Below are 13,145 nucleotides of genomic sequence, written 5' to 3'. Positions count from 1 at the left end.
CAGTGTCTTAAGTTGTTCATGTAATCAATCAGCGGAGAATCACAGCACAGCTCCACCTATCCTATTTCCCCCCACTCTTTTATTTATAAACAAAATCAACAGAATAAGTGCAGAAAAGAATATTGGCAGCCCCTTGCCCCCCGTTACCTGCAGCAGGCAGTGCTCACAGAAATGGTATTCTGCTGCCAGGCAGTGATGGCAGACAGAGGTAACCACCCCCCTCCCACCAAAGAGAGCTACGCCAGACAACCCAAAATATCGGCCGAGTCACACTAATACCCCATTGCACTGCAGTGAGCTCTGGCTCCTTCCTAGAAGTGGCTTATTGCCTATGAATTTTCATTGCTTGGGGTTTTTTATTTTTTGCATTATCAATTTAGGTTGTCTCTAATCTCTCCTTCTGGGCTAGTCTTAAATCACTCTTCCACAAGAGCCTGGCATCCACTGGAAGGGTAGCAAGTTAGGAAGAGAGAAGTGCCTACGAGGAGATGCACCTTAAAGCTGCCCTTCCTCACTTCATTAGTGTAGGGCAGGAAACAGCCAAGCACAACTGAATCTCAAGGTCCATTTGTCCTCATCCCAAAGGGTAAGCTGCTAAGGCTACTCTCCAGAAAGTGGAGGAAATGAAACACACACTACTTTGCTTTCTCAAAGCAAAGGAGGTTTCAGTCTAGGACCTGGAGAGGGGCAGAGCTTTGGGGCACCAGCTTAACCACCTTCTTTTCCCATTCTCATTGGCCAGCAGCAAAAAAAAAAAAAAAAAAAAAAAAAAAAAAAAAAAAAAAAAAGCCCTCTACTATGAGACAACGCAGGCCACTGCCCAAGTGCCATAAAAAATAAATACATTAAAACGTTTTTCAGAATACATACAAACAAAACAATTCATGTTCCCAATTTGAGTTTGGGAAGGACAAACCATCTAAATATACCTGTTTCCCATCCATCTGCTATCCCACACACTTGGTCAGGTAGCTACAACTGAACAGCTCTGACAGACTGGAGGGGTAAGTTGAACGGTACCGTTGTGGAATAAGAAACATTTGATTCCTCAGATAAAAGGTTAAAACAGGTGCTATTCCCATAGCAAGTAGAAAAAACATTTCAGGATCTTAGGGGGGAAAAAGCTTGAGTTGTTCAGCTGTGTGCCCTGCGACACTAGGATAAGGGAACCTACGTTTTCCTCCCTCTCCATTCTTCCCAGCTCACTTAGAGAGCTACATGGCATATCAACACAGATCCACTGCTGTGCCCTACCATAATCACCTTCTCCTCCTTGTTCCAAATAAATATTAGAGCTTTCTGCCCACATGCCAGCAACTCAGTAAAACTGCTAGCTTGAGACTTCCATGGAGGAAAAGGCTGTAACAGCACCAAGTGAAGAGATGGTAGGGTGGCGTGTCCTCTGCCTTACCCACCCACCCTTGCCACCCAAGGGAGTAAACAATCTGGTTAGCAGCAGCTGCTTGTCATATGCCAGAGCTGGATTCTCGCAGTCAATCTGTCCTGTATGGCACAGAAAAAGGGAACACCGCCTGGCACTGCCAACTTTCAAGTCCAAACCGTACTCTTCATAAGGCATGAAGGGGATTCTTGAGGAGGGCAGCAAAAGAAGGCAGGGCATCTGAAAAGTAAGAAGGGCCAAAACAACCATATCCGACATGAGTGTGGCTCTGCCAGAGTGCCACACACATATACACACACACAGGGAGAAGCATATTCTTCCTTACAAGTTGGACTGCGGTCCCAAAACGCCATCAGCAGAAAATAGAGGAAGCATTCATCCCTTTGTACCAACAAGCCAAGTCTCATTTGATTGATAGGGGTGCCCAGGGTCTTCCTCCAGGAAACCACCTCCTGTCTGCTGGCGAAGGTGTCCTCATAGTGCTGAGATGTGTCGGGCAAGGAATGTAGGCACGTATACCTGCCTGCGTGGGGAGCTGAGAGTGCCACTTTGGCCAAGACTGCACCAGGAGGATTCTTTTTCAGAACTTGCCCTGCTTTAACTTGTCAATGTGGTAGGTGAGTTTCAGTGCTGGCCCAAGCTTCAAGCCCATGTACTTCATCATCATATCGCTGCGCAACAAGAGCAAGGCCTTGCCGTCAATCTCCTGGAAACACAGAACAGAGAGAACCACATTTGTCTGGCCAAGCCTCTCACAGCAAGATAATGCCTCAACATGGCCAGAAGCAAAACTTTAAAGAGACGGGCGGGGCTAGCACTAGTTTGAGATAATGCTATGGCTGGGCTGGTGGACTTTTCAATGTTACTTGTATAGAAGATGGAGCTTGTTCCAGGAACTGCTTTTTCAAAGCTGCATGGCACTATGGCATAACAAGCAGCACATACCGAAATCTCAGCTGTAGAACCTTTAAAGCAGGCCTGGGGAATGTGTGGCCCGCCAGATGTTACTGGACTACAACTCCCATCATCCCTGAGCAGTGGCCATCATGGCTGAGGGAATGGAGTCCAACAACTTCTTGGAGGGCCACACATTCCCCACTCCTGCAGTAGGATATTGAGACTATGTGGCTGCACATCTAGATATACACAGGGTTGTTGCAGGCTAGCAACAAAGTGGAGGGACAGCTTGGTGGTAGAGGACATGTTTTGCATGCAGAATGTCCCAGGTTCAATCCATGGTCTTTCTGGTTAAAAGGCTCAGTTAGCAGGTGATAGGTAACACTGCTCTTTGCCAAAGACCCTGGAGAGCTGCTGCCAGTCAGAGTTGACAAAACTGTGGGCTAGGTGGACCAATGGTTTGTTTAAATATAAGGCAGCTTCCTATGTTTCTATGTTCCAGCTCCAGCCTTGCTACCAACACTGCAATTGTTTACAGCAGGCACGGGGAACAAGTGACGGGACTCCCATTTCCCATCGTACCTGATTTTGCAAACTGAGGGAAATTGAAGTCAATAACATCTGGAAGGACACCCATTCTATTCCTATTCCAAAAGATGAAAAGGGTGGTCTTCCCTGTCTAAAGCCAGTATAGCTATTGGGGGAAAATCTGACCTGTAGCAATTTTTTGTTCCTCCCCACAACCCAACTGCTCTTCACCAAAGGCAGTTATGCCCTTTTTGCATATACATAAATAAATCCAAATTCTGCAAGCACAGAAGCTGTTTGGCACAATTCTGCTTTTGCTAAAAACAGGGAAGACAACAACTTCTGTAAGTCACTGGATATCTTTTTCAGTCTTGCCCAAATACTTTAAAGGCTGAATTGCATTGTTGGGTTGAAAGGAGAGATTGTCAGGGAGCCACATCTGAAAGCCCAGACAAGGTTTCATGCTGGCTATCAGCTAGTGTCAACTTTGCCTGCTTTCTCTCTCTCTCCTGACAATGCCCGCCACCAGCATTTTACCTCATCTCCCTCCCCTTCTTGAACTGTATAGATTTGCTTCACCAGCACATACTCCCATGAATAAAAATGAAATCTAAGATGATGCTATCACCAGACTTAGGGGGAGGGAGATTTCATGGGAGCCTTTTATGTACTGTGGGAACAAGTCTTGCCTCAACTCTCCCCTCCAATCTACGCTGGGGATGTTTTGTTTATTCCTTGAACCAAATATGTGAAATCCCAAGAGGCCCCAGGGGAACCAGACAGATCCTTATTAGATCCCAGCTATTAGTCACCTGCTAAAAGGTGCACAGAGGAGAATGGAAATGCGAGGGCTGCACTCAGTTCAATAAAATAGATCACTATTCCTGGGCTCAGTTGCCAACTCAGTACCACCAGGAATGTTCACAGTCTCACTTTCCCCCCAATTCCTCCATTCTACATAAAACATCTCCCGCTTATTGCACTACTCCCTCACTGAAATGGCTCAATATATAATAAAATTTGTGCATCTTTTTCAGACATTGAAGTGGGAATGTGGAGGGATATGCAAATACCATTATTTCATTACCAATTAACTGCTTTCAATAACTAAAGCTACAAAAGATGCAAACCAGTTTCCAATATGTATACGCACATTATAACTGTGCAAAAACTGGCATTCTGCCCAGTCAGGTATGTCGCTTTCAATAGGGCAGTTGCACAGATCTGCGCAAGATGTGCAAACCAAGACGTCTGTCATACAATACTTGTGAAGCTGAGCCTGCGGTGCCTTCAGTGAGACACATGCAGCAGAGATTATCTCTTGTGCTTTGGTCTTTGCTCTACATCTGATGATCAAGCACATCCACCCTGCTGCAGCTTTTCTTCCTCTGACTAGACAAGCACCAAAGCTCCTCAAGGGGAAAGGAACTTGGTACAAAGGAAGTTTGGCAAAAAGTAAGGCTTCCTTGTTAAAGTCTGCCTCATGGTGGCTGTGAGTGCTTGTGCCATGATTCTTGCAGCAGGAGGAGAGTGTGACCGTGAAAGAGACACCCCACCCCACAAATCACAAATGGTGTTGGTTATAGTTACATGCTTTCGGAAGAGGTCTGCATGGGGTCCCAGTTGTGGGTCAGCTTCCCTCACAAACTGCATGACATCTTCCACTGTCCAGCCAGATGGGTCTCGGCTGCCCAGCCGTGAGGTGTCTCGAGGACCAAGGTATCTGTCAGAGCCTAGAGGGAACAACAGAAACAAATCAACAAAACCCAAACACATTTGTGTCCTGGCATGACAGGATACTGCAGGGCTCATGATTTTTCCAGATGGTTGTTTTTCAAAAGACTGCCACCCGTTTGGTCAGTGTTAGTTTGCACAGAGCCATTTTCACGTGAACATTGGTGCGTGTCACCGGTTGCCCCCTTCTCTTCCATCATGCATGGGAAATAATACATTGCATGGAAACACAAGAATGGAGCTAAAGGTAAAGGTAAAGGTACCCCTGCCCGTACGGGCCAGTCTTGACAGACTCTAGGGTTGTGCGCCCATCTCACTCAAGAGGCCGGGGGCCAGCGCTGTCCGCAGACACTTCCGGGTCACGTGGCCAGCGTGACATTGCTGCTCTGGCGAGCCAGAGCCGCACACGGAACGCCGTTTACCTTCCTGCTAGTAAGCGGTCCCTATTTATCTACTTGCACCCGGGGGTGCTTTCGAACTGCTAGGTTGGCAGGCGCTGGGACCGAACAACGGGAGCGCACCCCGCCGCAGGGATTTGAACCGCCGACCTTTCGATCGGCAAGCCCTAGGCGCTGAGGCTTTTACCCACAGCGCCACCCGCGTCCCCTAGAATGGAGCTAGGGATACTTCATTAGAGAGAAGAGATGTTCTAATTGCCCTTACCCCCAGCACTAAGTCTATGCAAGGCAGAGGTACTGCACTGAGAAAGACTGGAGGGCTGGTGAAGGTGCCTGTATCCTTGAAGTCTGTAGTCTCTTGAATTCCTGCTGGGACTGGATGCACTGACAGCATTCAAGGCGGAGTCCATGGGGTCTAGGCGTGGCTCCAAGGGACCTGGCAGGCCATCACTCAAAACAAACGTTTCACCTGGAAGACATACAACCAACTAATGAGAGAAGTGCAGCCACCAGCTGCAATGCTGCAAAGTACGCAGAACATCCAAACTGCAGAAACAGCCTGCCTCTGCCCAGACAGAAAGTCAGGAAAAGAACAAAGGAAAGGAGGAGGAGTAATCACTTTGCTCACAACTGAGTTCCAGTCCTTTTGGTGGCCTCCCCTTCCCTACCAGTTTCATTCACTAATCCAAACATATTGCTACTTACATTTCATGTTCATCATTTAGTCTGACCATCATAAAAAAAGATAGCAGGGGTAGGGAAGAGAACTCTTTCCAGCTCAAGGGCCGCATCCCCTTCGAGTCACTCTTCTAGGGGCTGTGGAAGGCACAGTGTTCAGAACAATTCCTGCCATTCCCCAGAAGAGGAAGAGACATGGTAGTGGTGGGTGAGTCCCTACTGAGGGGGACAGAGGCAGCAGTGTGCAGAGATAACAGGATGTCCTGGGAGCTGTGCTGTTTTCCAGGCACAAAGATTCACAATGTGACAGAGGCTGCTGAGTTTGATAAGCCCACTGAACACAACTCTTTCCTTCTGATTCATGTGGGTACAAGCGATACTGCCAGACCCAGCCTTTGACATACAGCAAGGGACTATAAAACTCTGGGTAGGAAGCTGAAGGGCCATAGGGCACAGGCGGTTTTTTCATCACTCCTTCCTGTTGACGGTCATGGGTCAGGGAGAGGACAATACTAGAAGTAAACCTCTGGCTGCACAGGTGGTGTCATCAGGAAAGGTTTAGCTTCTTGACTATGGTCTCCACTTCCTGGAGGAAGGACTTCTGGCAAGAGATGGGTTACACCTCACAGTGGTTGGTAAGAATGTGTTTGTTAAGAGTCTTGCAAACCTGATATGGAGAGTTTTAAACTAAATCGTGTGGGCTGATGGGTGGGGGAGACAATACTACAGGTGACAGAGGGAAACCTGTACCACAATGATAAATAAGAGAAAAAACTGATCTTTCTGTACTCCAATCTGTTTGCTGCTAAACTCGGTGTACATGAAGTGCAGTCCAAATGATCCCTCAGCATCTGGGCTGGATTCACTATACCAGATATGTCTGTGGCAGCCTTGGGCAAGGACCTGTTTGTGCAACAGGGCTCCCCCCCCCCTCTCCCCGCCCCGTGTATCCCTGCAATGACTTCAGGGTAGTTGGGAGGACCCCCAGAACAACATGGGGGTGGGGTGAGGAAAGTGAGGTGGAATTGTTCCATCTGGCAAGTTGAAATGCTTGTGCAGACTGAATGACTGAAGAGTGTGATGCAGAATTCCACTCTCTGTCTGCCTGATTTTCCTGATAAATCCTATCATTAGAAATGAACTTTACTGAGCGTGCCACAGGCTCAGTCTCTGCATTCGTGAATAATCCCTAGCAGGCTCTTGCATGGGTTAAACTTGGACTGCAGACTGGAAAAAAAAAGTAGAAAGGCTTTGTCCATTCTCTACTGCATGATTGTGGAACCACTGGGCCTCCATATGTAGCTGGACCACAACTCCCATCATCCTTTACCACTGGTCATGTTGACTGGGGCTGACAGGAGCTGGAGTCCCATAACATCTGGACCGCCACAGCCCCGCCCCTCTACTGTATTGATAATCCCACAGCATCATTGAGCTGAACAATGTTTTCAGGAATATTGTTCCAAGGGCAGTATACCCGGGGAACAGTACCAGTCAACAGGACATTACGGACGGTCTCCCACCTACAGTGCCAACTCTTGTCAGAAAGAGAAAGAAACTTCCATAGTGGCTGGGGAAACTCAGCCAGATGGGCGGGGTATAAATAATAAATTATTATTATTATTATTCCATAAGATGCCAGCTGGGTCATAAAAAAGGGTCCATCATGCCCATCATTGTCCAGGAAGCCCATAGGCAGGACATGAAGGCAATAGCCCTCCTGTGCTATTGTTCCCCAGCAACTGGCATTCAGCAGTATGTTACCTCTGAAACCATCAAAACTATATAATAATAAAAGCTATAATAATCATAAGGGGTTACAGTAGATTCAGCTCCAATTGCTACTCAAGGATTATAAAGCTCTTTGCAAGCCAAAGACATACTTGCATGCATTTGCTGTGAGGAACAAGACAGTATGGAGCTAGGGAAGGTTTCCAGCTCCAAAGTGTGATGCCAAATGAAGCTTATTGTGGAAAGAAGTCATGTTGTAAACATTGCATTTGGATTGTCTGAAGACAACTGGATAATTGTATTGTGTACAAGAAAAAGCAGGAGGCTTCAGGAAACGTAGTGATTGATTGAAGGGATGGAAAGAAACTCCCCTTTCCCCTGTCTTGACTTTCTCAAAATTCAGTAAGAGCTGGTCAGAAAAGTCTGGGGGGGCCAGGAGTGGGGTTTGGTTGCTTCACCCCTCAATGGTGCACACAGCTAACAGGGACCAAGCAGGCTGTTCAATCCAGCACTGGAAGGTGCGGAAGGGAGGTACCTCCCTTTCCCTGAAACACTTCCTTCAATCCTAATTGTAGATTCAAGAACAGACATAGAAAGGGCAGGAAGTTACTGTCTTGATAGCCCTAAATCAACCTTTGCCAACCTGATGTTCTTCAGATGTTTTGAACTACAACTCCCATCAGTCTCAGTCAGAACAGCCATGCTGGTGGGGGGTGGAAGCTGTAATCTAAAGTATCTGGAGACCACCGAGCTGGCAAAAGCTACCTTAAACAATGAATGACCAGGATAGAAGCATGCTAGATTTGGAGCTGTTATATGTCTTCCTACATCTTCATCAACCTATGCTGCTGATTCATAATTAATATTAACAGCCAGGCTGGGAAAAAGATGCTGTGCTCACCTTCCAAAGGGTGATGGTCATTCTTTGGTAACTTGGGGGAGAGAGCACTGTATGGAGGGGAATCTTGTAAATATCTCTTTGCACCCCGTCCTGGTCCCAGTAGAGAGCCATCTAACGAAATGCTCCTGTCTAGAAAGAGAGAACAAGCCCTGCTTAGGATCAGAGTCTTCCTTCTGAAACAGCCACGCCCAAGATCACCAGAACTTCCACTATGCATGGAAGCCCGAACCTCAGTCAATAGACATCAGAGTTGCAGAGCTGCATCATTGTTTTGGAATCTAGTTGGTTCAAAATAAATAATACCTGCCAGCACTTTGGTCCATTCAATAAAGAAAGGCTTATGAAAGGGACAGTGGCACTTCGCATACTGTTCTCAAGCCATTCTTTTACCTTTTAAGCGTGTGTGCAATTTAGGAAAAGAAATGATATTACTTCAGTTCTTCTGAATGTGAAACTGCTGAACATTTTTAATCAAGGCTCAAATTTTTCACAGCACTGTTTTAATAGACCACAGAGACCTAGGAGTTTTGGAGTACATTGTCAGCAATATGCTGATGACACACAGCTCTACTCCTTTACAAGTGCAGGTGTGGCAGTAGATGCGCTGGACGGTGCTTTTCAAAATGGTTCTCAAATATATTGGCTGACTGTAGGGAACCTGGGTGTCTTAGTTTCAGTGAGCATGACTAAAAGTGTGAAGTTAGTTCACGTCTATGTATGACATTTCTGAACAGCGGAAGGGTGCAACCTGATAAAACTGAGTGTTCAAACTCACAGAAATAGATACAGCTCATCCATTATATCATTAGCACATTTTCTTTTGCACAGTGCTGACTCCTATGTGTCAAATTCCTAAAGATAGAAACCACCCAGTGACACATAGGACTTTTAGCACAGGGAAAAGAACAATTTAATTATGTCTAGCCCTAAGCCTTGCTTTTTTTTTGCCAGTGCCTGCATATCTATCTATCTATCTATCTAACCAGACAGTAACCTCTATCTCCACCTTTCCAAGTAACCAATGAATTACCATGGCAGTTCTGAGACATGGTGACTGGCCAGCAGAACTTGTCTCATGTAACACTTCCGGATCGCTCTTGTTATGCAGACTGCAAGCACCATTAAGCAAAAGACCTAGTTCCTCAATGGGAGATGGGTGTTTTGGGGATCCAGAGAGTAGCAGATCCATAGAAAATCCATTCAAACCCTTGTAATGCTTCACAGTAATCTAAGGCCACCACTACGTTTATAGGTTTACCATAATGTATTCAGAGCACAGAATCTGAGGTTTCTCATCATACAGTGCACCCAGCCCTGCTTACAAAGGAAGTGCTCTTAAACCCTTCCAGTTCTTTGACAGGGGAAATAAAAAGTTTAATGAAACTTTCGTTTCAAATTTTGGAGTGGCGTACAAAAGAGGCAGCCTGCAGGCAGAATGAACCCAAGGGAGCCCCCCCCCCCCAAGGCATTTGCCTGGGGAATAAATATATCTGCGCTATTGCATCAATCTGCAGAGATATACTGGAACAACTCTTAGCCCCAACTCCTACCTGGTAGGTACCTGTCGTGGTCGTACTCGCGTGAGTGCTGGACATGATGCTGAGTAAATGGCTGGTTCCCAAAGAGGTTGTCGCTACGTAGGTTGTGGCAGAGTTTCTCAAGGAAGCGGAGGACATAGGTAATGCTGTTGACTGCTGGTAAGGTCAGAGTATGCTGCTCATGATCAAACACAGCTGGCGGAGGAAAGAGAACAAAGCCAAATCATAAAAGTCTAACAGATTGTCTGGGATTGCTGGATCACATAGACCTCTCCTGCAATTCAGTTTACTGAATGACTAGAACCACAACTTTTCCTGGCTTCCACTAGACTAAGCACAAGCTAGCAATTATGGAAGCAGCAATCTTTATGAAATAACTGCAGATTTTACCTACCTACCTACCTACCTACCTACCTACCTACCTCTGGAGCATTGTCTGCATGGAAAGCAGAGAGATGGGTTTCGCAAAATACTTATGAGAACAACTGCCTTCTGAAATATCAAACACAAATATTTAAATATTGCTTTTTGAGGATTACAAACACCTTCAGAATGTGAAGTTGCAGCAACTGTAGATGAATCTACCATGGCTTAGATGAGTAAATAAAATGGGTGGCATTCAAAGAAGTTTTACTCAGATCCACTGAAATTAGTGAACATAGCTAAATTAGGTCTATTAATTTCAACATGTCTAGACTTGAAAACTTAATTGAATACCACCCAATGACAGTATTCCAATTTACTTTTTGAACTAATAGAATTGATTCCATCAGGGGTCTGCTTTTAATTGGATTGATTATTTTAGATTTTCAGGTTGAATGAAATCAAGTAAACACCTGGTTTTATTTAATGTTCAGTGGCTGACGGTTTTATGGATTATATTTTTATTGCTGTATTATTGCATTGCAAACAACCCTGTGATTCTGTTTGGATGAAAGGTGATCTATAAGTAAAGTACATGAGCATCCATGGGGGGGGGGGGCAGTCCCCTTCCCCAGATGAACCATAACTGCCAGATTCCCAGATTTCTTTCCTCTGCTTCTTCTTTTTAAAGCTTTTGTAAAGCTTGAGTTATAAGGCAAAATGTGAAGGCACAATTCTCCTCAATTTTTGTGAGAAACTAGTCTTCTCCTTTCATTGTTGTTGTTTTTTAAAAAGTTTTTATTGAATTTTACAATATTCAACCATATAACAGACTATAACATTTGTCATATATATATAAAAAACCCTTCCTATGACTTCCCTCAACTTCCCCGTCAGGTTCTTAAAAAATTTACTAATTCTGCTTAATTGTTGTCTTATTTTTATGATCTTATATCTAAATGCTCTTATTTTCTTATCAATTTTATACCGAATTTTCTTTCAAAATTACATCTTAGACTCAATTATATTTCATATTATTGTTTCTTGACCTTTGAACTTGTTTTCTTAGTTGGAAGTGTTTAATCAAACCCTGCCACTGACTCCTTTCATTGTTTCACTTTGCCCACACCCTCTGGAATAACTGCTGTAGACATTCATGATTAAGTATAAAATAAGAAAGCAGATCCACCAACTTCAAGAGAGACTGCACAAGAGTGTGGGAAGAAAAGGAATTCCTACTGCCTCAAAGGGAAAAAACAGCAACACACCTCTTGGTGCACGTTTTACTGCTTTAAATACTTGCAATGTACCCCAGCAAGAGTGGGAAAATGACCCTGGCCTAATGAAGCCACACTGCAGTTGACTGTCTTTTCTTGCATACATTGAGATAGTCTTGAGAACACGACGACTGGGTTGTAGCTTGTAGAAGTGTTCCCCTGGAGGACTGTTCAAAACAGAGTAGGGCAGGCAGACAAATGGGGCTGGCTCCTTACCTGAAATGATCTCGCCTCCATGGCCTTGCTTCAGGAATGAGAAGACAGTATGCTGATGATAAGCACAATCAATGCAAGCTTGGACTGCCTGCTGCAGCACCACAGACGCTCGAGCTGGTCCAAAATGGTCAGGCAGCTGCTGGACTTTCTTTTTGTCCAGGTGAGGCCCAGTGCTACCATTTTTATTCAAGTAGATGCAAACTGTGAGGGGGAAAGGCAGAAGCCTTTAATAACTGGACTCTGGTTAATAATAATAATAATAATAATAATTAATAATAATATTAATAATTCATACCCCACCCGTCTGGCTGGGCTTCCCCAGCCACTCTGGGCAGCTTCCAAAAAAAATATTAAAATACTGTAATACATCAAACATTAAAAGCTTCCCTAAACAGGGCTGCCTTCAGATGTCTTCTAAAAGTATGGTAGTAGTTGTTCTCGTTGACATCTGGTGGGAGGGCGTTCCACAGGGAGGGCGCCACTACCGAGAAGGCCCTGGTTCTCTGTAACTTGGCTTCTCGCAGTGAGGGAACCGCCAGAAGGCCCTCAGAGCTGGACCTCAGTGTCCGGGTAGAACGATGGGGGTGGAGACGCTCCTTCAGATATACTGGACCAAGGCCATTTAGGGCTTTAAAGGTCAGCACCAACACTTTGAATTGTGCTCGGAAATGTACTGGGAGCCAATGTAGGTCTTTCAAGACTGGTGTTATATTGTTTGCCTGTAACTGACTGCGCAGTTACTAACTTGGTAGGTCTGCTCCACTGAAAACTATCACGTGATGTTCCAAATAGCTTCCTTGCAGAGTCAGACACTTCCCAAACCCTTTTACCCCAAGGGCCAGTTATCTGGCTGGTCTCAGTACTGGAGGACCGATTTTGATGCTGCATCAAAAGGCTCTCATCACAGAACAGTAATTTTTAAAATGTGACTGTAAAATGAAACTGAGCAATTTCCCCCTCTTAAGTCTTCCACTCCCTCCACCGGTATAGACAGAAATGGAAGGGATCATATATATGTATTACCAGCTTTAGTTTGTATATTACCTTAAAATAACTTCCCCCATAAAAAAATATTACACCCAAGAAAGAGGATGAAATGCATTCCGCACCTGTAGGGGCCTGCATAGCAGAGCTAGGGATGGTTGCTGCATCCTGTGGTACTGTACTAGTGTCAGGTTCGGGAGTACTTGTTGTAGGGGAGGTTGGTGCTGGATTTAGTAAAGTTCGAGGTTTTCTCTGCAAAAAAAAAGGAAAGAGATAATATTAAAAGAGATAATATTAATAAACTTTAAATAAAAAATCATTCTAAACAGGCAAAAGGACAAAAAACAAAGTGGATAACACGGCACTGAGGACCTAATCTCAAGGAAGCTGGGAGGAAATGGTGCATGGGGGGGGGGACTTGAGATAATAGCAACATGTAAGGGGGCCTGAACAATTTAGTTACAAATGATAATGGGACAGGTATTTTAAAATGACAAA

At 45.0% G+C, this 13,145-nt stretch overlaps 1 protein-coding gene across 6 annotated transcripts in view; it reads right to left on the bottom strand.

Annotated features, from left to right (window-relative positions):
* Positions 1 to 59: 59 nt before the first annotated feature.
* The window catches only part of SCMH1 (Scm polycomb group protein homolog 1), a 43,401-nt gene continuing 30,315 nt past the window's right edge, over positions 60 to 13,145 (bottom strand). For 5 of the 6 annotated variants that reach the window (XM_028742761.2, XM_028742763.2, XM_028742762.2 and 2 more), the window contains 7 exons: positions 12,773 to 12,899; positions 11,664 to 11,864; positions 9,820 to 10,002; positions 8,270 to 8,398; positions 5,225 to 5,428; positions 4,418 to 4,560; positions 60 to 2,108 (listed from right to left, as the gene is read on the bottom strand). In XM_028742761.2, coding sequence (XP_028598594.2) covers positions 1,983 to 2,108; positions 4,418 to 4,560; positions 5,225 to 5,428; positions 8,270 to 8,398; positions 9,820 to 10,002; positions 11,664 to 11,864; positions 12,773 to 12,899 — 1,113 coding nt within the window. In that variant the 3' untranslated portion in view covers positions 60 to 1,982. The remainder of the gene's footprint in view (positions 2,109 to 4,417; positions 4,561 to 5,224; positions 5,429 to 8,269; positions 8,399 to 9,819; positions 10,003 to 11,663; positions 11,865 to 12,772; positions 12,900 to 13,145) is intronic. The other variant, XM_028742765.2, reaches the window with a different exon arrangement.

Source organism: Podarcis muralis, chromosome 7, assembly GCF_964188315.1.
Source record: "Podarcis muralis chromosome 7, rPodMur119.hap1.1, whole genome shotgun sequence".
Lineage (NCBI taxonomy): Eukaryota > Metazoa > Chordata > Lepidosauria > Squamata > Lacertidae > Podarcis > Podarcis muralis.
Note: the sequence above shows the minus strand (reverse complement) of the source record. Positions and strands in the feature narration are given on the sequence as shown.